The sequence below is a fragment of the Rhinocladiella mackenziei genome (genome assembly GCF_000835555.1).
Source record: "Rhinocladiella mackenziei CBS 650.93 unplaced genomic scaffold supercont1.1, whole genome shotgun sequence".
Classification (NCBI taxonomy): domain Eukaryota; kingdom Fungi; phylum Ascomycota; class Eurotiomycetes; order Chaetothyriales; family Herpotrichiellaceae; genus Rhinocladiella; species Rhinocladiella mackenziei.
Window position 1 is genome coordinate 2355928 of NW_013550604.1, and position 24315 is coordinate 2380242.

The following is a 24315-nucleotide window of genomic DNA, read 5'->3' on the forward strand; positions in this document are numbered from 1 at the left end:
TCCAGCTCAAAGAAAAGCTTGCTGAATGCTCAATTACCATGCGAGTTCTCGGTTGCCCTAGGGATCCTATGACAGTGAACTCGCAAGTAGTTGACGAGGCTGAACTCAATTCTTGACGCTAGGTAAGTAGCAGAACCTTGCACGGGGTTCGCAGATAAAATGTGAGGAAAAACGCTGCATGTCCCGGCCATCAGGGTCTTTCATTTATCTATGACCTCCAACTTGTTGGGTTCCCGATTCTCTTCCATATCCTGGAGGTCAGGATTCACGCCTTCAATTGCGCCCCAACTCAAGGCCTCTCTTTCTATCGGCGAAAGGGAGTTCAAGACCAATCAAGCTGAATTACTGTGTTGGCCTTTCGTCCCGTTCAGGGGCTTTGAGGACCAAAAATTATTTCAGAGGCTCAGAATCTCCCTGAAATGTCATATCTCTCTGGATCACCTCGACAACGCCCGCCTGAGCAGCTCATTTCACTACCTCGACCGGGTATGTCTTTATTTCTGCCTGTTTCGAGGGTGTTTGTTGATCCAACCCCAGTGGTTACTTTTGATCTTAATCAGGATGATAGTCCGCATAACAGTCCGCATGACAGGTATTCTTTCCATGACGTGCCTCAGTTTTCAGAGGGTTTGATCTTATCTCGGAGCCGGAAAACTCATGGTCCGTGCTTATAAGGTAAGATTATGTATTGTACATGCCCCGAACTAATTACCTTCTATTTTCGTTCAGCAAAGAGAGCGGGGCTGCTTTAATCTGGCATGTGATGGAGCATCGAGAGAGCATCGAGAGAGCCACGGCAGAGCCAGCAGAGCCAAGAAGAGTGCGCCAGAGCACTGGGCGAGCCCACAAGTAGCACTGTCTTGATTCCAATCCACAGAAGTCAGTTCGAGCTCTGGAGCTCCTTTAGGACTCGGCCACGCTTGCCAGCATTCCCCCTTCATTCATTTCAGCTAAGCCCTGCCGCCTGTCGATCCTTCATAGCAACCCCCGATTCCTGGCACCACAATGCATGCGATGAGATCGCTTCGGAGATCTCCGAGCTGTTTGTTTTTATCTGTGCAATATCTGTCCACCCTGCCGAGCTCTGATGCTGAATCAGGGATACATCGGCCGATCGAAAACTTGTAGTACGACGCAGTGAAGTTAGATAACTCGAATTACCACCCGACTATGGTATTACAATTCGACCTACTGCTGGCCACAAAGGCAATGCGGTGGTGCAAAACAAGCGAACTAAACGACCTGCCTGCTCGGACCTTCATAGGACATAGGCCTGCTTCCTCGCAGAGACCGGATCAATTCTCAAGTCCTCCGATAGCTCTAGCTCGAAGGCAACCTTCCTGGCTCTCCTGTTTAACAATACATAGTCTAATCCCAGAGTTGAGAATGATTTTGGTCAAAACTCCGCCATCCTTGCCTGTGGCAACTTGATCGAGTTTCGTAGCATCCTCTCGATCCCTCATGGTGTCACTGGGCGCTTCTCCTGAAGGGGGACACACTTCCAGCCACGGTTGGACCAATTCATCCAGCGCATCTGCGAAGCAGAACAACTCGCCATTTTGGGCGTATTTCATCTGCAAATCCGACCAATGCATGAACCCACAAATCTCACCACGGTCTAAGCTCTTCGTTGCTCCTTCGGCTTTATTTCTCACAGCGGCACTCCCACATACACCAGCCCGAATTTTTGTAGCCCCACATATATCTGGAGCATTTGTGGCCCAGATGCCTTGACTCAGGTGTATGTAATTGCCTTCTCCAGGGAGATCTTTCGCCTCCCCTTTCAGAAAGGACGCAGACCCTTTTGCAGTGACAATACGTATTCCAACGCATCGAAGTGCCTGTCGTCCAGTGACGAAACTATCGATAAGAACCGTATCTCCCTGGGATATATCCTCCAGAAGCAGCAGAGTCTTGGCTGAACTGTCGATGTCCAGAAATCGATTGGAGAAAACAATTCCGTCGTCCAATTTCGCAAGGCCAATGTCCGTCTCACCAACTCTCTCTGCCACATAACCGACCCTGGTATTGCCCTGCTTGACTGAAAAGTGATCTGGGTCTCCAAGCGCGTCAGGCGTCGCAGCATATTCATCGGCCCAACAGTGAAAAGCTACTGTCAATCGGATCTCTCCATCCTTCTCGACCAGAATCCCAGCACTAATCTGGTTGCCAGAGTCTGCCGATAGCATAGTCCCTGGGCAGAAACATCCCTGGGACTGGACGTAATCGGAATCGTCTTCTTGAAGACTAGCCAAATATGTTGGATCAGGCTTTTTGAGGCGCCCAAACTCCGTATTGGTGAGTGGCCCGTTTGAATAGTTCAATGCAACAGAGGAGTTTTGGAAGCCGTGTGGCAACTCAGCTATCTTGTTCTTCCACGACTCAAGGTCGATCTCAGGGAACTCCACGACAAGAGTGCTGCAGATGAGGGAAACCGCTATTGCTCCGTGGAAGTAGCGGGTCACGATGTCGAATAAGGTGTCAGCTTTAGGCATACCATAGGGCATCAGATCTGCTGCCAGCCTGTCTTCTAGCTTGATCTCATATTCTAACTCATCATTCGTCGACGTGTTTCCGGGCAGGAAACATGGCACCGGTTCGTCAAACCCGATCCATACAGCGATACAGCCCGCAACAGAGAAAGGTCGCTTGTCTGGCGGGGGAGGCGCACCATTACATCGAAGGATGAGGAATGGTAGGGTGATGAGGAGCTCAACCACTTCGAAGTTCTCCGACAGATGGCGGCTAAGAGCGGCGCGATGCTTGGCCGAGAGATGCTGATCGTGAAGCTCATGATCCCATAAACTGAACTCTTCAAAGTCAAGCGACGCGGTTGCGACGTCAGAATCTGGCTGGAATACTGGTTTGAGGGCCTTTTTGGGTGATTCGGAATGCGCTCGTGGAGCCGGGCTGAATGATGGCCTCTTTCTACGTCGGTGCTTAATCGGAGTCATCTGAGAGATATGATCATGGAGCGTCGTAGTGGAAGACATCGTTGCTTTGGGCAGGTGAAAGTGATGGAAAGGTAGAATGGAAGAGGATGGAGAGAAGTTGAGGTGTCCGTTTTGTACTCAAGAGGAAAGAAATACTGTTGAGTCTTTGATTGCAGGGCAGCCGCGATGTATGGCTCGAGGACCTCAGCCATAACGGTTGGCGCGGTTTATGGTTCACAACTACACTTTATGAGTAATTTATATGAGAAGCGTAGTAACAGCGCATGTACTCTGTCCTGTGAAGAAACAACAGCCACAACCATTGGTGCCAGCCTGGGAAATCCTGATACTGAGTAAGCGAGTAGAGCTTGGCTGAATGCGCTAAGGGTTTACCGATTTGCGGACTCTTCTCTCCGAGAAGCCTGTCGGTAAATCTCCGACATTTGTTCAGTTCTCTCGTCGACCTCACTTTGATATGTCAACCAAAATGATGTGGCAGAAAGAAATCAGCAGCTCCATTTTTGCGCTTGCGCATCGAGTTTTCATCTGGCTCGGCGGAGATTGCGCAGACGAAATGTCGCCAGTGACTTCGGGACGTGCGTACAATGCCTTTACAAGTGTTTGCAGCTTGTAGACAACTGAAGGAAAATCGCGAGACTCACCGACAGGGTGCCTTTGTCAGAGCATTCGTCTCATTTAGCTTCTACGACAACAAAACGACGGAAAATATCGGAACCGGGGAGTCGCGTCTAGCTCCGAGGGTGTTCTTTCAATATACAATTGTGATAGGTTTCACCGTGTCTGGGTCATTCAGGAGGCGGCGGTCGCTCGATCGGCTGTTGTGGCCTATCTTGCTGCTGCCAATCCTCCGGACGAACGTTGACGCGTCAATGGAACCCCAGAATCGATGGGGATGCGGGGGGCAGGATCATTCCGACTGGCGTGCTCAATGCCCAATCTCAGCAGTACTTTGTACCTCTTCGCTTCTCGTTCTTTCAGTTGCTCAGTCTCACCCGGCAATTTGAATGTTCAGACAATCGTGATAGGATATGTGGTTGCCCGGCCTCCCGACAACAGACAGCGTGCCGAGCAAAATCATTCCCGACTATTCCAAGTCTACCACTGAAGTATGTCGGGATGTCGCTTTCCAGATCGTACACGCCACTTTTGTCGCCGGCTCTTCTCGAGTGCGTCTGCAACTAGTGAACAGACGGAATTGATGCGGATACCATCATGGGTTCCTCAATGGGACTTTGCCTTCTTGCGGACTTTGCTTCCGCTAGAACCACGCGAGACTTTCAGAGCTTCAGCGCAAACACCGGCACAAATCAAAGAGAGCAATGATGTTTCTAAACTAGTCATCCGCGGCGTACTTTTGGATCGAGTCTCAGCAGTGAATTGGCCATCTTCCTGGGACTTCTGTGAGCAGACGATATTCCCCGAGGAAATCAACGACATTGAGAACTTGAACTCCACCTTAAGCGGAAAAGTTTTGACGAAAGATGGCATTGAAAAAATCACTGGGACTCTGACGGGTGGGAAGGATTGATATGGGCTTCCCATCAAGGACATGTCCCGTCACCTGGCGGACTTTGCCCAATATATCCTCTCGAAACGTCTTGTCTGGGCGCTTGAATCCTCAGCATTCGGGCAACGGTATGATGACGATGGAGACATCTCGGATTCCTTTCCAGACGAAGGAGTTCGCTTCACCGAGAGCATTGTCCCACGTCGGGGCCAAAATGTTGCCTCGGAACCGGTTACTTTGGAGTATCGTTTTCATGATGCAGCGAGGACCACCTATCTGCGTCGGGCGCGATTTACCACCAGTTCGGGAATGATCGGTATTGGGCCAGAGGCTATGGCGTTAAACGATGCCCTCTGCGTACTCTGCGGAACCGATGTCCCATTTGTCGTTCGACGACTGGGGAACTCCTATTCCTTGATCGGTGAATGCTATGTTCGAGATATCATGCATGGAGAGGCCATGGAACGTCTTGCTCAACCGGGTAGTGGACTTGAAGAGGCCTGGATTGGATTGATATAAATCGCTTCGACTATTTCGCACCGAGTCTGCCTTGTCGAGCAATACTTTCCTTCGCACACGAGATCGGTAGGTGCTTCATACGCAATGCTGAAGCAATCCGAAGCAGGGGCTTCGGTCCATTGGGACTAGCTGTTCTCGATGGAAGTCTCTTGGTTAATGATGGAGAAAATTTTCCTGTTGTCGGTGGATCTGCACCTTGGGAAGTAGAAGGTCCGGGTATACCAATTATTATCTCAAGGAAGAAGTTCTGGTTGGATCTAATGTAACGTTATACCTCCTACGGCATCGTGTATGGAGAGGGCCTCGTGTTCGAATGGACATGCTTTAGCGGGGATCAAAGAGTGGCGGAAAAAGGCAAACCACCTGAAGATAATGAAGAGCTTTGTGAAAGAATGGGAATCCGTCAAAGTCACGAGATATACTCTAGCCCGAAAATGGCTGTAATAGGAGAGCCATGTCTCGCGCTCTTCGTCTTCAATTTCTAGAGGGCGTCATCTTATCAAAGAGGGAGAACTCCGTCTCCCTCTCTCCCTTTTCCATGAGGGATCGTCGCCATCAGTTCTCCTGGCATGGCACGTAGAAACAAACTGGTCTCTTCCAGAGCTCTAGTGTCCTTGAAGCCTTGCTTGAGCCGGACGGGAAGATCGTGTGGCCAACAGCGATCTTCGAGATTGAATGTCTGACGTCTGCGTTCGATCACCATAAATGTCCTTCTCACAGAGACCAGGTGTATCGGTCCGATAAACTTATTCCATGCCGTACTCCTCGTTCTTGGGTATTTCGAGCTCACTCTAGAGTCGGTGATCCGAAGGGGTGGCACCCCTGAGTGGAGCATTGCCGAGGTATCCACCTCATCTCGCTGAATTTGAGAGGGTGCCCGATGCTGTAGCACTTACATGTTGTTACATTTTGCCTCTGAGCCCCGGCTGGCGATGGTTTGTAACATGCATTGTCTGTCGATTGGAAGTCCTTAGGTTGCAGGGGAGGTGATTTGATACGGCGTGATAATGTAAATGCTCCGCCATAATATCTCCGCTCCCGATTGGCCTGAGCTGCCGCTGCTTTCAATCTAACATCAACAATCCTGCAACTATCAAGCAGTGATCAGTTGATATTTCTCGCCGCCGCCATGGCATCCATCGTACCCTCCATGCGGGCGAGGGCTCCCCAATTTGCCCACTATGTTGCCAGATCATCTTCCAGACCGTTCTCGACATCGCTTCGCTCCGTGCGACAGGGACCAGGAACCGGTGAAAACTTCGAGCAAGCCAACGATCCTTCCGGACGAAAGCTGACTCCGAATGTCTCTAAGACGGATGAGATACCGACTGACGCGATGGGTAATCGAGACGCCCCTCTACAAGAGCTGGTTTCGGTGGGAGAACATCAGAGACGAATGCAAGCCCCGAATAGAGAAAAGCCTTGGTCGGGAAATCAAATGCCCAGAGAGCTTGCGATGACAGGCCCACGATTTGAGCAGACAATTATTGAAACTCAGGTTTGAAAATCATCTGTTGTGTCGGCAAAAATGGATGCTGAGACGAAAGATTCTAGCCGCGGCCTTTTGCTGCGATTGAACTTATCCACAAACAACCCATACGATGGGTAGATTCGAAGAGCGTGGCATGCGACGGCGGCGGTGGGCCGCTGGGTCATCCCAAGATCTTCATCAATGTGGACAAACCCCAGATTTGTTGGTGCACATATTGTGGATTACCATACGTGAGACTTTCTGAATAACTTAATTCCGAATATAGCTGAATGTTGCAGGCCAAGAAGGAGCATAAAAAGTATCTCGAATCGCTGCCATCAACATCATATCCTCTCGCACCAACGGGTGATCCAGCTCAGGTCGAAATGCCAGCGACACCCAGCCAAAAAGGAGAGATCCAGGGTCATTATCCAATCTTGAAGGGTGAGCATGAAGCTGAAAGTGTGGACCATCAGCCGCTCCAGCAACGATGATGGGTTGAACAAAAATACAAGAAAACCTGTACATATTGTCAATTCATGACCACGGTATTGCCACAGAACAGGAGTTTGTCTTTCCAGGACCTTTACAGCGTATTCTCTCGCAAGAGGTGTGGTAGGAATATTGCAAACCGGAAAATACTCCCAAGTTATCCTCTATTGCCCGTTCTTACTTTTGTTCCAAAGTAGTATTACCTTGCCAAGACCGTGGGGGCTTTAGAAATGACGTCTGTTGCGGGTTTCGCGAGACGAAGGCACATATAATCTAGCATTGTTTTTTTTTTTTTTTTATTGATATGCCTCCGACGAACATCACACAATCTAAGTACTTCACCGTCATTTCCGTCCTCGTTCTCGTCCTCGCTCTTTTCCCAGGTCTACCACAATTTCTCCTCTGCCTTCCATTTCGCCTCATACAGCAATCAAAACCCGATCGTGCACCTTCCGTCTTTGCCTGTCCCGCCGGTTGCATTTCCTACGACACCCTCCCTAGTCTTCCTTGCTTTACCGCTTCTAATATGTCTACGTCGTGGTTCCAGAAGACATTTACCCTTCCAGCCAAGTCCCGGGGCTCCTACCTTATCACTGACCACGTTGTCTCCTCATTACCAGAATTGAAAGAATACAAAGTGGGCATTCTCAACCTTTTCATTCAACATACCTCATGCGGGCTTTCTTTGAACGAGAATTGGGACAGCGATGTGAGAGAGGATATGAGTGATGCATTGGATCGAATCGCTCCGGAAGATCGGAAGGGAACGCTGTACAGACACTCCGCAGAGGGGCTGGATGACATGCCTGTAGGTCAAAACCGTGCCAGAGGTGTCAAGACTGGAGTTACTGATCATTACAGGCACATATCAAATCAGCTTTGATTGGAGCCAGCGTCACGATTCCTATTACAGATGGCACCTTGAATACTGGCACGTGGCAAGGAATCTGGTACCTGGAATTTCGAGCGTCGAGACATTCGAGAAAAGTGGTGGCCACCATTCAAGGGGAGAAAAGATGATTTTATTTCCTCCTCCAAATCAAAAATCTTCCAATTGTATTGCTTTCTTTTTCATTGCCTTTGCGGGGTCTTTGGTCTCCAGAGTGTCCAGGCGAGCACCATTGACCCTTTTATTCCCGTCGCAATCCACAAAGCTCCGCTGTAGCTCACCGAAGTTTTCGTCAAAGCACCTCCTATAGTGGCACCAACAAAAAGGATGACTGCACTGACAGCCCTTCTATTTCGATCCGGATCCTCGAATAACCCTGCCGTGAGCAGATTCGGATCGCTCATCAGGTCGCAATATAGGCTTGTCAAGACCACGGTCGGCATCGAGTTGTATTTCAGGACCCGACTTGCCACAATCTGACCGGCGCTCTGAAATGCCAGTAATGCGATAGGGCACAGTTCGACCCAAGCGAAAGTCCCGCGCCCATCTGGCGTACTCGCAAGTTCTGGTTCGGTCTTTGCCGCCACGCCCGTGGAAATCAACAAAGCAGTGATGATCATGAGGGTCGTTTGAATGAGAAATGACGCCGTGATGACCCATCGCTTAAGAGGGCCGAGGTAGCGGTGGAATCGAGAGAAGAAGAATGCTCCCTGGCAAAATGACAAGATGGCGACCAGGGACTTGACCCACGTATGCTTTGGGGTGTCGGAAGGTAAATCGCTGACTCCAAGACCAGCGAAAATCGTGTTTCCTGCAAAGATTAGACTAGCTGTCGACGCTTCCTCCAATGAACATACCTGTCTGCATGCTGACGAAGCACGTGTATGTGTTGAAAGCGACACCGTCCACAATCCCAGCAACGAAGAAACATCCGATAAGAATAATATCTGCCCATCTTGGATCGACATCGGACGTGAATCGTGAGACTAGCCTTGTAGACCAAGGTAGAGTCGGCCGTGGAAATTCGGCATCTGGAGACATGGTGCCATCTTTCTCGGGAATGGACTGAGGTGTATCCATCTCTACTTGTGTGACAGAAGGCTGAAACCAGATCAAAATGAAGAAGGTGCAAGAGCCAAAAACCTCACCTATATACTTACTCTTACCAGGACATTCGTGTCAACGGCCTTGTCGCTATCGCATTTCTTCGCGAATAAGCCTGCACGAAATCATATCAGCCTTCTCCTGATTTTATTTTCGCTCAAGTTTTCTCCGGACAATTAATGATCGCCATCCTCCAGTCATCTTAGACGCGCGAGTGATCCTGGGATCCCTGCACCATGCAGCCTGATGGGAAAGGCGAAGTTTTCCGGTAAATCATTTTTCCAGGCCGCAATTCACACCACGGATATCCCCAGCATCTGCTGTTTGCAACGTCACGCATTTTTCTGCGCATCAACATTTTTCCTTTTTCCATGTTTATCGGTGTTGTGGGTAACTGATCCCCTAGTCGAATCGGGTTCAGAGATCGCGACAGCGGTCGTCAAGCGAGTAGTGATACCCGCAGTTGATGTTGTCGCTGCATTCGCTTCCCCTGCGGACCGATCCTGGAAACAGATCTTTGACGTGACTTTCGGCGGCCTTGTTTCGTGGACTAACCTGAACGACGACGCAGTGAAATCCCTTCCAGGTCCAAAAATTTTCTCGACAGCTATATCCTCTCTTGGACAGGTTTACGAAAAGCCGGCAAGATGGCGGGCTTCAGCACCGCCAATGCGCGGCCTCAGCAGGCCACTAAGCAAATGTCTTCGCGGTTGCTGAATATGAAGGTGAGGGTGTTATTCCACCCGGGCAAGAATCCCGTTTGTCCAAGAATCGAATGTTGACTGATATCTTTAGTTCATGCAAAGAGCGGCGGCTTCTACACCCGCATCTTCGGCGACGCAGACACTCTCCACCGAACCACTCGCAAAGCGCCGACGTATGGAGAGCGGAATGTCTTCTCCTGCTGACTCTACCCCTGGAACACCCTCAAATGAAATCAACACCCCGGCCGTGGATGCGCAGAGTACCGGTCTGACTCTCGCGAGAGGCGGGACAAGTACATTTACTCGTGAGGAAGGGGCAGATACAGAATGGATTCTCGATTTGCAAATGACATTCCCCAGTTGTATTGGCGCACAGACAGACGGTCATTCGCAGTCACAGGTCAATGGCATCAACGAGTCCACGCCCAGATCACGCGTTGGTGAAAACAATGCTGGCGATAAGGACGAAGCAGGTCAGGACGAAGAAGATATATGGACGAATCAGCCCCGTGGTCGTCAGATGTACGGTTCATTCAAGAAGCGGAAATCAAGAACTTCGACAGGGACAAATAATCGTCAACAGGATCAAGACGATTTGAGCTCGGGACCAGGAGATCCTGACTCTGATTCCGAATCAGATTCAGATACATCCAATTCCCCGGACAGCGATGTTGGAAGGAAAACGCCCTCGCAGAAACGAAAGCAGAATTCCTCCAGAGACGTCGACTCGGACGAAGAGATGCGAAAAGTCCGTAGGGAGATTGAGAGGAAACATCGCAATATGGCGGGGCTTGGACCTAAAGGGCCATCGGGTGGTGGCGGTGGAGGCGGAGCCCAAGGTCGAAAACGGAGGAGAGAAGATGGGAATTACAAGAATCAAAAGAAATCACGAAAGACGATTTGAAGACTCGTCACAACGCATAAAATTCCTCGAGCCTCGCCGGAGAATTTTCAATCTTTCATACTTCATGCTTCGAAGCAAAGCGAAGTCCTTATCCTTGATATTGGGCAGGAGAGATGAAATGGCAAGCCGTTCTTATGAGCGCTCGGTCTGGTCCCTTGTATCTCCAGAGATGTATCAAGTGCTAGGTCAGGTCACCAGATGGCCTGCGAAGAATCTGACATCGATCAGAGAAGGTAGGCCTTGATTGAATATAACATGAACGAGGAAACAAGAGATTGAACCCTCTGTCTTTCCTGTTCTTTCCTTCTCGTGGATTTTCCAGCCTTGTCTTCATGTCTTCCGTCCCTTGGTATCCTCCAGTTTCTTCTCCTCGCTTTTTTCCTTGTACCTTCCAGCCTTTCTTATCCGAACGCATTCTCCCTCTTCCCTATTTGTTTCCTTTTCCCAATTACCTCCAGTGGTCAAACTGCTATGCACGACCCAGTTGGTTCACTTGACTTTCGTTGACCTTTTTTCTGGACGAACGAAGTCAACACTCGTACTCTCTCCACAACCAATTCGTCTGTCGTGCTCCATCCCCTTCTCTCCCTGGATTTTGATCTGGGTTGAGACTTTCGACGTTGATCATTAAAGCCAAAGCATCCCAGTATAGTCCCGACTTCTCCCTTGTCTGTCCCAATCTCGGTCCCAGTTGAAATCCTCAATTCCACACATTCTGGCCCCGCTCCGACACCCGTGTCTTGCGCCATATGTACAAATCTGCGGCACTTCGCCGCGTCGACAAATATCAACGCACTTTCCACCAGGGCTAGGTCCCAATAGCTATACCCACCCTCCGAGTCACGGCGTCTTTCAAGGTTCATGCATACAGAGTCAGCAGCTCGACCACGGGGGACCATGCTTGAGAAAATGGCGTCGAGAACACGGGCTTCGTCGTCACGGTGGCGATGGCCATGTCTGTGCCTATGTCTGTGACCGTGTCTGATTGTGCAGGGATTTGCGCTCTTGTCAGTTTCAAAGTTCTCTAATCTTCTTTACCTTGCTCCACATCTTTCGGATAAATAAATAGGACGAGAGAAAGAGACGAATTGAACATACCTTCCATGCCTTCCTCAACTCCGACTACTGCTAGAGGTGCTACTCCGGCCTCTAGTTGGGTCTGAAAACCTTCCCTGTGTGACCTGTGGAATTGGGGGTCTTGGTCATGGCACTATTACCTTGATAACTATCCTCCTCGCCGAGGGTACACCGATTCATAGTCGTCTCCATCGCGGCCGATCAAGGTGTCCAGGTTGACGTTGACCATGTCGACGTGTCCATATCCCAGGTCAGGACTTTAGAATGCAAGATAAAGGCTGTCCAGGCAGACCGAGTCAGCACCAGTCGTCCATCCCAAGACGATAGGTTTGAAAATCACCAGAAAACGGGATTGCAAATGTAACCTACTAGTAAATTGAACCTCTTCCAGCACATGCCTCCGTACTCAGAGGCCTTGCCAAAGAGTCGGGAGGGGGCCCTGTATAACCATATAGAGAGTGAACACAGCATCACCTCATTTGGATCAATCAGCCGATATCGTTCGTTTCTTCGTGCTGTATGACATATCATATGCTGACTGAGGGATCCAAACTGGCCAACGTACTGTACATGGGAAGTCAGGTCTATGTTCCTTGTCAGTGCTGAGCAAATAGACAAGGATAAGCCAGCCGACATCGCATGGCATGTTCAACAATGAAGGGGCGATGGAATATCCTCGTGAATATCCACGTGCCATGAGCCATGAAGGATATAGCGTCCGTCCGATGTGTTAAGGTAAGTATCGGTGCTGCTGCGGAACGGAGAAGCCGATCAGAAGACTCTGAGGCCAGGCTGCCAGTGCCTGTCACACTTGTCGAGTCAATTCGACAGCTGGGTAAGGAGGGAAGGCAGACACTTGCGTCAAACCGCATAATACAGCTTGGGTCTGCGCTGGTCACGTAGTACAGACGGATGCTTCCAATCATCAACAACCCGAGAAAGGACAAGAGAAAATTTGCAAAGGGTGCCTGAATCCACCCGTAGGGCAAAGGGAGAAGAAGCACTGTACTTATAACTCACATAGGTCCGAACATCTGACAACATGAGGCCCAATTGTCTGGATTGTAGGACCTATTTTAACCGTGAGTTATGATTACTCGGATGGCCTCCAGGGAGGAATTTGGTGACACCAAGCGGAACAAACGATGCAGGAATCCGATGAAAAAGATCAAAAAGGAGCGGTGTGCCGTATGGTAGTGGCAAATAATGATGCCTAGAACGTTGACGGGCATCTAGAACGGAGCAAAAAAGTCCTATAATGAATCAGAAAATTGAAGAATGGAAGAATCGAGAGTGAAGAAAAATGCATCATTTGCGCAGAGAAACAGAAAAATGAGGGTATTTGTTGGAGTAATCCAACTCGGAATGGAGTAAGAGCTGGATATCCTTCAATCTGAAAAGGTCAGATTGACCACAAGAAGTGCTGCAATGATAATAACCTCCTATGATCCGCATTCTTGTTGTTACTGTAGTTGCAATGTCCTCATCGTACACTCATCTCGATGACCCCCTCCCCCCCCCCCCTCCAACGCCACAACTCATTCCGTCACAGTATGCCCATGGACGCCGAATCAGGGGTATGGAACGAAATTTGGCCGATTGTTGCCTAATCTCGAATCCTCTATGCATCTGCCTTGCTCTTCTTCTTTTGCTCAACCTTCAGGAGAAGCGCGCGGTTGATATGAGGGAGAACACCTCCAAACGCGATTGTAGCTCGAATCAAGGTATCCAATTCTTCATCACCTCGGATAGCGAGTTGAAGGTGTCGCGGAGTGATACGTTTGACCTTGAGATCCTTAGCGGCGTTGCCTGCGAGTTCAAGAACTTCAGCTGTCAAGTATTCGAGGACGGCCGTAACATAGACGGCGGCTATTTGACGAATCAGGTCAGTATTCGCCACCATTTTTGAAAGGAGCAGGCAGGAGTCATACCTTTGGCACCAACTCGCATCTTGTTCTGGGTGTTGTTCTTCAAGAAACGCTTGACTCGGCCGCAAGGGAACTTGATAAACAACGGGTTAGTATGCTTTGGAACGGTTCAAAGGAGTGGTTTCTAGCAATGAACGGCGCGCAAAAGGTTTTGCTAACACAACTCACGAAGACAAAGCGCATCGCATGGTGGATGATACTTGCTCAAATTTGCGCCATGATGACCACGCGAACGCATCATCAAATTGAAGATGGGTACATGAACATCAAAACGATTCAAGAAAGGTGGTGAGCTCACCTGCAAACCAGCCTTCGCACTGTGCGATTTCTGAGTTTTACTCGTCGAGTCTTTGGCACCAGTGGCCTTGCCTCCAATGCTCTTGCCCTTGCCTCCGGCCATAGTAAGAGATGCCGATGAATAAAATCTTTCCGGTGGTAATGCGACGAGGGAGTAGTGTGTTGCGATGGATGGAATACTCGCAGACGCGTCGGGATGTTGATAAGTGGGTGGTAGCTTTGAGGGATGAAAGGGTGCAGGTTCAAAGAATCAAGTGGGTGGCAGGGAAAAGAAGCGCAGATCGTGCCCGAGTGAAAGGAAAACAACGGCAATACCGCGCTAGGCCGTTTTGGGCCGTAGTCGGCTTGGCGTATTTGGAGGGTCGATAAACAGGAAGGCCTCACCCGCACTGGAGGGCTGCTGCTGCGTGCGGCCGACGAGGTGAGGAGGGAGGACTAGATTCGAATGAGCTGGTTATTCACCTACCGTACTTTGTCAGAGGAGGGCAATTCTGCGTGAAACAGCAGCCCTCCAGATGCCAACTGGCGGGACGGCAGTTAGAGATGGGCGGCCGCCCATGCCAGGCATTCCCATGCCCATGTCGGGAATATTGGTGTCTGTAGACGTGGAAATGGACGTGAAAGAGACAACGAGGACCACAAGATGGCCGATATCGTCGTGGAATGATCTTTGCTGTCTCTCAGAAAAAGGGGGATCAAGAAGTGAAGTGAGTGAAGAGGCAGATCGCGAGATGTCGGATGCCTTGGCGTCTTATGTAATCGCCCTATCCTTTAAAGTACATGTACTTCTCATCAGTATAGAGGGATACAGAGTATGACCATATACCCAAATACTTTTATTCCCGAACAAACAACATTTTTGATATTACGCGCAGTCCCGTGAGGTCACTGCCAACTATTAAAACGAGTGTATCTCATACGTAGAATCCCCATTTCCATTCTCCCCGACAAAATTCAAGATGGGAGGCTCGCTCCAGCATCGACAGTCAAATGCAATCAGAGACCACAACAAATACTGGCATACCCTGTCATGCCTCTCGATCGAGTTCGGTGGCATGAACGCCCCATAATGCACCGCTCTCACACAAATTCAAACTTCAAAGTGTACAAAACCAGAATATCAATCATTCTTCTCGGGACTTCGTAATAAATGCTGTATGCCGCACCATGAGTCCTATCAATTCGTTAAAACAGTCTTTTTCTGTAGTCCAATCATGCAGTCATGTAGCTGCCCTATGCATCTAACAATTTTTTGGGAGGTTCCAGGTCGGAGATGGTCGTGTCATCGTGGATCATTGACTCGTCATTGCTCTGCAAGAGCGTCATCAAAGAAGGGAGGGGGGGTATATGGTAAGTCTTTTTCATTCGGCGATTGCTGATGCCGCCGTTCGCAATTCATCGCTGCCACGTCCATTTTGTCGGCGAAATCCAATAGCATTATTGGAACTAGGTCCTCGGGACTGGCGCATTGGGTTGGTATTCTGGGTGTTACTCTCCGGTCCCATGCTGACAGTTCTCTTGCTACCGATAGGGGCTGTGGCATGATACGACTGAGTGTCGTTCCATTCCGCTCCATTTCCAAAGAAGCTTCGTTGGCGCCGAGGGCTTGTTTGACTCCCGCTGTTACTGCCGATCGAAAGGTTGGAAAGTGTAGAAATGAGGAATGGTTCCTCTCGGCTAACACCCGGTGCAGAGTTGGAGGCGGTGGGCGTCAATGTTGGGGTGTTGGACCCGGCTGTATCGTTGAGTGCTTGAAGACGTGCTCCGTTAGTTTGCAAAGCCGCCGGGAAGCTTGCCGATGAAGGTACTGGTGAGGGACTCCATGATCGCAAATCTGCAAAGGATTTGGCATTGCGGAGGTTACTATCAGCCGATCGACCAAAGGCATTGGAGTCCATGACATCGAGGAGACCGACCGATGATTGGCCTCGTAGCGTGTTGAAAGCGGGAGAGTCATATTGTCTGTTCCCTTCGCTAAAGTCGGCTGTAGAAGATCTGGCAAGAGTTTGACGCAGACCGTCGTTGGATCCAAAGGCTCCCGGTAAGGCTGGTGGACTGACGTTGGTCCCGGGCGCAGGCCGGTGGATATGAACTTGTCGCTGATCCCCACTTCCACGAGAGGTGTGCATCAATCCCATATGGTGGGCAAGAGTATGGACAATTCGGCGATGATGTGGCTCCAGGGTTGGCGGAAAGATGAGAACTTCGCGAGAGAGATCTCGTCGGAACAGTGTCATTTCGGTATAGAATTCGAGGGTTTTCGGATCATTCATGTCGACTTCTATATCATTGGTCAGCAATTGATGAGGTTAATCTACAAAAACACAACTGACCAGGCTTGGGACCACGATGGGAGAGAGGTGATGGAGTGTTCCTCGACATGGATGAGACAGAGATCTGATTGTGAAGTTGTGATTGCGGCATGGGTCGATGCTGTTCCTCTAATTGACCACGACGTTCACGCTTTTCCCTCTCGATACGCTCTCGTTCTGCGAGGGGAAGCATTTTCTTATATTCGACTCGCAACTTGCGACCGCTGAGATCCATGTGGTTGAGCGCTTGAATAACTTGCTCGGTCTCCTGAGGCGAAGTAAAGTTGGCGAAAGCAAGACCACGGAATACCCCGTTGTCAAAGTGATAGTTGAAAGCATAGGGAAGGGGCAAATTCATGTCGACCATTAGTTGAACGAGCTGCTCCTTTTTCACGGCAAAGGGTATATTCTTGATCACAATTGCAGTCGGAATCAACTCGTCGTCCTCTTCTTGTTGATCGTTACGGGTTTGGGGTCCGGTTCGATGGCCGATAACGGTCGGTGCCTGTGATTGTTGCTGTTGTAACTGAGCAGGTTGGTCAAACCACAGCTGCAACAAGGGGAAGGAAAAAAATTAGTATGCCAACCGAAGAGAGATCCGAGGACTTACATTTGAGATTCCCACCCTGCCTCGACTTGGTTTGACACTTCGCGATGGGCCATAGTTGGGGTTTTGAGCCATCGCACCCATTCCATTCCCAAATGATTGAAGAGATCCGCCACTTGAACCCCAGGTTTGGGCAGCACCTGCATCATAGGGAAAATGGACATTTCCAGCACCAGGGGCCTGCATCGGAGTACCAAATCCATCCCTCATATTATCAAAACGCATGGTAGGCAAAGAGCCCTCGGCACCAAACATGGGGGCATTCATGCCACCATAATCGGTCCTTCCGGCCTGGCGATTCAATTGTGCATTTCGGAATGCTCTCGGTGAGGTGTTTGATACATCGTCATAGAATGACTCAGCGGTATTTGAGAAGGTTGCCATCTTCAGATATTATTCTTGAAGAAATATTTCTCTCTTTTTCAAATGTATTACCTCCCGACAAAGTCACTCGACTCCTATCAAAGGGTAAAATGGTACGATGCAATGTCGTGCAGCGGCTGGTCTCTTTTCGGGACTGGCGCAAACTCAGGGTGCAATTTGAGTTGAAGTCTCAGAGAATTCAAGGCCGAAGGTACGTGAATTGAGGATTGTTATTCACCAAAATTAACCGGGGGTAATTCGTCGCAAACAAGACGTAACAAGTATTTGGGAAGTCGTGAGGACTGGACGTGATTGACGCTTGAGGAATCGAGACAATATCGTTGGAGGAGAGGAGAGGGGTGGAAAGAAGGTAGTATAGGAAGTTGGCAGGTCGTAGCTGGTAGCTGGTGAATTTGCACTCAGGTGGACCGAGTCGAGACTTCTGCAGGTGAACTTCGGGTGGAAAAAGGTTTGACTGCAGCACCTAACTTTGAGATCGAGACATGATATTAAAGATAGACAAAGGCGGGTGGGCTGAATCAAGACAGGAGCAGAAAAGGTACTAGTGGTGAGCGATGAGACATGCAACAATTAAGTTACGCTGAGATGGAGAGAGAAAGCAGAGAGAAGGATGAGATGTTGAAGTTTTGGCTGCAGGGTGTTTGGGAACAAAGAAATTAGGAGAAAGTGGCTACTGGAGGGACTAAGAAGGAGAGAGAAGGCTAGAAAGGAGCTAAAGGGCTACCATCAAAAGCGAACCAGAGCCTGAACCTGCACCCGGCTTGCGCAAACCGCGGGTATTTGATACAAAGTAAAATACAGAGAGAGGTCACAGCCGGACCAGCAATCGAACAGCTTTGGGGATGTTCCCTGGTACCCAGGTCCGCGGATTCTGGCAATACACCAACCGACTTAGCCCAGCTACCTACGCTATCCCTGCTCTCTGCACCGAATCCCTTCCCCCCCCCAAAAATTGCACCCTCTGCCTAGAGCAGTGTATCCATTATTCTCATGCCTCAAAGTATTCTATTTCATCTCGCTGGACTCAGGCAATAATGCATAGCGAACTGAAACAAACAAAACAAGCCGTGAACTTGAGCGCCCACCAGCGTTCGTCATCCGTATCAACCACCGTGACGATCATCCAAACACGACCATTATCACGACACGACCCTCCCTCACACCCGAACGCAATCAAACTCCTCCCATCTTCCCTCCCACCCCCTGGCAAACATCCTGACATGCTCCCACACAAATTCACCTGCAAATCCACCTTCCACGCCGACGATTTTCGACGGTGCTTGCCACTTATGAAATTTCGGTTTCATATCGCTCCATAGACTTCCCTGAACGTTTTCTGCCAAATCCAAGCCGCCGGAGCCTTACGTTGGCTTCCTACTCCTGACTCCTCTCGATGTTCCCCCTTATTTTGAATTTCACCCATACCATAAAGCTGCTAGCATCGTCAACAATTGTCTGGGTCCCGTTCGCGTAGCCGGCACTAGACCCATTCTTCTTGCCTCATCTTGTGAGCCGCCACCTTTCTCTTACCACGGGGAGACGGTCTGGTGGATCGTCCGGGCCACGAACCATGAAGAGTCCACCGTTGTAAGCTGTCACGTCGCGTTGATATTTTACCAGAGTTCGATATGAGCCAGCTAAGAAAACCCGAATGCGGTCAAATCAAGATGGAGAGCGGATGTGGTTGTGGCAAGCGGCGTCACAGCACGAGGACAGGTGCCCGGCCATCTAAACTATATGCATGAATTTGTGGAAAAAATACCTGAGATGGGACTCCATAATGGCAACCCTCAAGAGTGCGCCAACCAGCCAACCGCCTAGGATTTGCTGCAAGGTCATGCCCTTTTTCCAGCATGCAGGCTGTCACTTGGCGAAATGGGCCACTCGACCAGTTGGTTACCCTCCAATGGTGAGACGAGACTGAGGGACATAAATATGGGTGGCCCGTGGCTCGTGGCAATAAATGCCCATGGAATTTTGAAGTGGATGTCTCACACTCGGCACTGTTGCGCCACACCCAATCGCGAAAAGGTGCGGGCGTGATTGCGATGCATTGTAAGTCGTCTTCTCCGTCTTTTTGCAGGGCTGCTTCAACAATTGATAGACAGGTGATTAAAAGGAATGGCTTTTGGGGGGAATTCCCATGCCCCATTCTGCCGGCTTCCACGCACTGAGAGTTTGTCCTCCTGATGGAGAGCGTCCAGGGTTCGACCATTTGGCGCTGATGTCGGCGAGCTAAGGGTTGGATGCCCTGCCAATGATCTCGTGGATTGCGAAGTCTGCTCTTCTATTCGACAATCCGACAAGATCTACGTCAGCTATCCTCTCTGGCACAAAGAATAAATGACCTCTTCTTGTTTCCCGAAAAATCATTCTCCTGAATCAGAAGTAGGTTGACGACAGAAATCGCGTAGATCTGTCTCGGCCCACACTGAGCCACGGTGGCCCTTTCTCACCCAGAACCTCAAGATCTTAACATTGGAGGCCCCAAAATTCAAGTCAATTCAGGACGACAGATGGCAACATCGGCCATCTTCGAGAAGCTGGTGCTACACGCGCCTCATTGGTCTGGCAAACAATTCTTGCCAGCCTTCATTTATGGGACAGCATGGAAGAAGGAGTCCACCACCGATCTTCTCTATCAAGCCCTGAATAATGGATTTACTGCCATCGACACTGCCGCCCAACCCAAGCATTATAGAGAAGACCTTGTTGCTGCTGGAGTGTCGAGGGCGATCAAGGATGGCAAAATCAAGCGATCAGAGATTTACTTACAAACCAAATTCACCAGTGTTGCAGGTCAAGATCCGGAAAATATGCCGTATGACGAGAACAGTCCGCTTGTAGAGCAGGTGGCTGCTTCCGTCACGTCGTCGCTTCGCCACTTCAACTTTGCAAATGTGGTCAAGGACGATGATTCGGCAGAGCCATATATTGACACATTAGTTCTTCATTCAGCCCTGCAGTCGATAAACGAGACAATGGACGTGTGGCACGCCCTGGAGCAGTATGTTCCAAATAAAATCAGGAACCTGGGCATCTCAAACTGTAATTTGTTCACCTTGATGGATGTCTATGAGCGTTCGACAATCAAGCCCAGTGTGGTACAAAATCGATTCTATCCCAGCACCAAGTTCGACATAGGGGTACGCAAATTCTGTCAAGAGAAAAATATCATCTATCAGAGTTTCTGGACTTTGTCCGCCAATCCACAACTCACTCGGTCCAGCGAGGTCGGGGCCTTAGCAAGTCAGCTTGACATTAGCCCAGAGTCAGCCTTATACTGTCTAGTGCTCGGGCTGGGTAATGTGACCATCCTGAACGGCACAAAGAGCCTTGAGCACATGCAGGAGGACTGGAAGGCTGTACCAAAGGCCAAAGAGTTTGCAGAGTCCTACCCAGAACACTGGAAGAGCGCGATGGCGAAATTCAGAAAGCTCATTGGACAGCCACAACCGTAAAGAGGTTGGACAGAATAAATTGATGTGGACAAACAGGCACTAGACCAGTACAGCCTGGTGATCAGTACGATAACGCATAGAGCGAGAAACTCAACACTCAGGTAACTAGATGGAAGATCAATATGGAGAAGTACAATTTGAACCGAGTCCCCATGGTCCAATCAACCCGTAGCCTTCATCAATTCGGTGGGTGTATTACCATCGGCTTCTTTGGAGTATTTCTCCCGTCCATTGACAGAGGACTTCTTTGCAGCCACAATCAATGCAGAGAAGATCAATCCGGTTTATCCGCAAGGCTGGCAAAAAATAGTTTGGTGGCATGAGATTTGACCACGGTGGAGCAGAGGCAGACGAGTGGCAGGCAGACCGATGTCATAGCCAATCCCGCAAAACACCAGTTCCATCCATCATCCAGCCTGCGAATCTGCAACTTGTCCAAAATCACTCCCTCCTGTCCATGGTACCCAGCGACAAAATTCTTTGACCGCTTCTTGACGGACCGTCTGGAAACACCGTCCTTCATCTCTCTCTCTCTCCCAAACTGTTCTCCAGCCTCAATAGCAAACCCGACCAGGACTTTAATCATTGTCACACGGCCTGGCACACGGCACTCCTCCCGCCTCGCCGCGCACGCCCGACACATGAGCTCTAGTCATCGATCGAATCATCTCCTGCGCGGGCGCTGTGCTGTTCCTCAGAGTGTTGAGACCTCTTTTCATCCTCAGCTGGTGCTCGGCAACCAAACGTGCTGAAATTCATTCTCACATCTCTTCATCACTCCGGCAAACTTTGTAAACTTACCATCACACTTTCCTCATTTTCACTTCCTTCATCATGACCTCCCAAAGCTTTTCCAGGAAACGCCCTGCTCCCGGAGCAGATCCTGTACCTTATCCACCTCAGGCGCAGAATCCCATGCCTGTCTTTAATGATGGCCTCGGGCAGCAACTTTCAAACGACGACTTCCTTCAGTGGGGTCAAACTGGCCAGCCTGCCCCATCGTATAATGACAACAGCTATGCCCTGAGTGCGAATTCGTATCCTTCAAGCAATCCGCAACCCTCAAATCAACTTGCTCGAAGACCCGTGACCCAACTTACCACTCGCGCTCGATTGAACGATGATGGCACTCCTTGGATTGACAATTCCAATGGAGGAACACATACCACTGATCAAGACTGGGGAGATGATATAGCCGAACTTGAAGCTAAGGCCCAAATTGCAAAGAGAGAGGCTCAAGCGAAGAGAAAGCAGATCCCACCTTTTGTTCAGAAACTCAATAGGTGAGTGAGTCCATAAAATTGTCAAGCGAAAACGCCAACGCTAAAACCCTTTTTTGGGGGGCAGTTTTCTCGAAGACGGTAGAAATACCGAACTCATTCGCTGGTCGGACGATGGCAATTCATTCATTGTCCTTGATGAAGATGAGTTTGCCAAAACCCTCATCCCGGAATTGTTCAAACACAACAACTACGCCTCATTTGTCCGTCAGCTCAACATGTATGGTTTCCATAAAAAGGTGGGCCTTTCCGACAACTCTATGAGGGCCAGTGAGAGAAAGAATAAAAGTCCGAGTGAATACTCGAACCCGTACTTTCGCCGAGGCCATCCTGACCTTCTGTGGTTGATCCAAAAGCCCAAGAACGTCAGTGGTCCAGCGTCAAAGCGAAAGGGAAAAACCGATAATGAGCCAAATGACGAAGATGTGGACGACTATGCAGACGATGTCGCCAACACAGGTGACAACCGTGTACGCGTTCGTCCTGGTCAACTCACCCTCGGCCACGGTGAAGCAGCACTCACGCAAGAACAATTCAAGAGCGTGCAAAGAGAATTGGCGGCGATTAGACATCAACAAACCCAGATTTCCCGCATGATGCAAGCTCTCAAACGCGAACACGAACAGCTGTACGGCCAAGCCGCGACGTTCCAAGATCAACACACGCGACACGAGAATTCAATCAATGCCATCCTGACGTTCCTCGCGACCGTCTACAATCGCAGCCTCCAAGGTCATGACGGAGTGCAAGGAATCGCCAACCTCTTTTCCAACTCCATTCCTGTCGACGGATCGAGTCAAGGAAACGTCGTGGACGTCGGGGATTACACATTCAACGACATCAATCTTGACGGTGCAAATCCAGGACTGGCAAAACCGTTTAAGAAACAACCTCTGCTCCTCACAAACGGCAGTCGACAACAGGGTCGGGCAAGCACCATCTCTCCTCGCGCTGATAACAGCCCTTACCCACCACGCGCGCAGAATGTCCGCAACGACCAGCAGTCTACATTGTCGCCGGGCGCGGATGACGTCTTCGACCCCGGAGTCACCAGTCCGAACAATCCCGCTCCCAGTCAAACTACGGCCCAAACTCACGACCTGCCTCAACGAGACATGATGTCGGTGATCCAAAATGCAAACGCGCACAATGCAAATGCTCCTACCACCGGTGCACCCACGACACCGGCCCAAGACTTCTCCAACGTTCTCAACAGCCTCGAAGCCTCCGGTGGAACAGGCCCTCTCACTACATCCCAGCGTGCCGATGTGTTAAGAATGATCAACAACTCCACTAACCAACCTGCCGGAAACGACAATGCTCTCATCAATTCAACTCCACCACCAGGCCCTGCAAACTTCCACCGCCGTCTCGCCAGCACCCAAGCCGACCTCGACCAACTAGCCAAGCTTCAAGCGGAGCAAGACAAGAGTGTGCAGAATCTAACAAATCTCCTCCAACCTCTGAGTCCGACTGGCTCCATCCCGGGTATCGGCGACGGCCAGTCCCTTCCTCCTCCACCACTCGATATCGACGACTTCCTTAATCACAATGAGTACTTTGCCGATTTTCCCAGTGATGGAAATGGAAACTACGATTTCGGAAACACGGGCCTTGGCCCCGGCAATCAAACCAGCACGACGGACGACCTCAACTTTGTCGATTACAAGGACGATGACGAGCTGTTTGGCAATCTCAACCAGAACTCTTCCTCCAAATACGATTTCGGATTCGATGGCACTTCTGGTGGTGCAGGCTCCGGCGATTATGGCAACATGAAGTTCGAAGGCGCAAATGATTTTGAACACGATGGCGGAGGACGAGTTGAGAGTGTTCCAAGCAGCGAAGTTACGACACCCAAGTCTGCAGACGATGCAAAGCCAGGTGATGGACCCGCGACACGGAGCAAGGGAAGAAAAATGAGTTCAATCGAGAAGGAAGGTGGAGGAAGGAAAAGACAGCGCGCCTAATTTCGGGGTTGCCCGTTACGTTAAGGGATTGGGGGGGGGGCTGTTTTCTAATTCCATCACTCTCTCTCCCAGAGTTGGACAGGGAAGCAGATCGAGTTGATTTTAATTCAGTTGGCAAAGAAGAAACACAGAACGCAGAACGCAGAACGCAGCACGAACAAGCAAAAGGAGGGGGACGAAAAGGAAAACATACGTCATACAGTTGGACTTTTTGTTGTGTATACTGGAAATAAATGAGTCTACGATACCAGAGTCATGGACAAAATAACTGATTGACTGATTGATCGATTGAGCTTCTTTAGCAAATACCCTTGCCTTCTTCCCATGACCTTGACTTCAATTTACCTTGGATTTTTGTTCCTCCTTTCGCTTCGACACTTTGACAGGGCTATAGAAGTGGGCCCGGGAGGAGGCATATGAAGACAATAAAAACTGCACTGCCATGAAATGCGATG

The 24315-nt window shown here is 49.9% G+C and overlaps 10 protein-coding genes across 10 annotated transcripts; 6 read left to right on the forward strand and 4 right to left on the reverse strand.

The window, feature by feature from the left end:
* Window positions 1-1295: 1295 nt before the first annotated feature.
* Window positions 1296-2993, reverse strand: Z518_00825 (uncharacterized protein; the record flags this gene model as incomplete). The annotated part of the gene is made up of 1 exon (XM_013421426.1): window positions 1296-2993. One exon carries the CDS (start codon window positions 2991-2993, stop codon window positions 1296-1298), a length of 1698 nt encoding a protein of 565 aa, XP_013276880.1.
* A 1510-nt stretch (window positions 2994-4503) lies between these two features.
* Window positions 4504-4980, forward strand: Z518_00826 (uncharacterized protein; the record flags this gene model as incomplete). The annotated part of the gene is made up of 1 exon (XM_013421427.1): window positions 4504-4980. One exon carries the CDS (start codon window positions 4504-4506, stop codon window positions 4978-4980), a length of 477 nt encoding a protein of 158 aa, XP_013276881.1.
* A 1129-nt stretch (window positions 4981-6109) lies between these two features.
* Z518_00827 (uncharacterized protein) lies at window positions 6110-6945 on the forward strand (the record flags this gene model as incomplete). Its single annotated transcript, XM_013421428.1, has 3 exons — window positions 6110-6478; window positions 6535-6702; window positions 6751-6945. 3 exons carry the CDS (start codon window positions 6110-6112, stop codon window positions 6943-6945), a joined length of 732 nt encoding a protein of 243 aa, XP_013276882.1.
* Window positions 6946-7247: 302 nt separating this feature from the next.
* Z518_00828 (secondary thiamine-phosphate synthase enzyme) lies at window positions 7248-7963 on the forward strand (the record flags this gene model as incomplete). The annotated part of the gene is made up of 2 exons (XM_013421429.1): window positions 7248-7751; window positions 7805-7963. 2 exons carry the CDS (start codon window positions 7248-7250, stop codon window positions 7961-7963), a joined length of 663 nt encoding a protein of 220 aa, XP_013276883.1.
* A 51-nt stretch (window positions 7964-8014) lies between these two features.
* Window positions 8015-8912, reverse strand: Z518_00829 (uncharacterized protein; the record flags this gene model as incomplete). The annotated part of the gene is made up of 2 exons (XM_013421430.1): window positions 8015-8643; window positions 8690-8912. 2 exons carry the CDS (start codon window positions 8910-8912, stop codon window positions 8015-8017), a joined length of 852 nt encoding a protein of 283 aa, XP_013276884.1.
* Window positions 8913-9583: 671 nt separating this feature from the next.
* Window positions 9584-10544, forward strand: Z518_00830 (uncharacterized protein; the record flags this gene model as incomplete). The annotated part of the gene is made up of 2 exons (XM_013421431.1): window positions 9584-9661; window positions 9732-10544. 2 exons carry the CDS (start codon window positions 9584-9586, stop codon window positions 10542-10544), a joined length of 891 nt encoding a protein of 296 aa, XP_013276885.1.
* A 2698-nt stretch (window positions 10545-13242) lies between these two features.
* Window positions 13243-13949, reverse strand: Z518_00831 (histone H2A.Z; the record flags this gene model as incomplete). The annotated part of the gene is made up of 3 exons (XM_013421432.1): window positions 13243-13490; window positions 13553-13622; window positions 13848-13949. 3 exons carry the CDS (start codon window positions 13947-13949, stop codon window positions 13243-13245), a joined length of 420 nt encoding a protein of 139 aa, XP_013276886.1.
* Window positions 13950-15207: 1258 nt separating this feature from the next.
* On the reverse strand, window positions 15208-17149 carry Z518_00832 (uncharacterized protein; the record flags this gene model as incomplete). The annotated part of the gene is made up of 3 exons (XM_013421433.1): window positions 15208-16127; window positions 16180-16708; window positions 16769-17149. The coding sequence occupies 3 exons, from the start codon at window positions 17147-17149 to the stop codon at window positions 15208-15210; spliced, it is 1830 nt and encodes a 609-aa protein (XP_013276887.1).
* A 2516-nt stretch (window positions 17150-19665) lies between these two features.
* Window positions 19666-20610, forward strand: Z518_00833 (uncharacterized protein; the record flags this gene model as incomplete). The annotated part of the gene is made up of 1 exon (XM_013421434.1): window positions 19666-20610. One exon carries the CDS (start codon window positions 19666-19668, stop codon window positions 20608-20610), a length of 945 nt encoding a protein of 314 aa, XP_013276888.1.
* Window positions 20611-21444: 834 nt separating this feature from the next.
* Window positions 21445-23860, forward strand: Z518_00834 (uncharacterized protein; the record flags this gene model as incomplete). The annotated part of the gene is made up of 2 exons (XM_013421435.1): window positions 21445-21893; window positions 21958-23860. 2 exons carry the CDS (start codon window positions 21445-21447, stop codon window positions 23858-23860), a joined length of 2352 nt encoding a protein of 783 aa, XP_013276889.1.
* Between the last annotated feature and the right edge of the window lie 455 nt (window positions 23861-24315).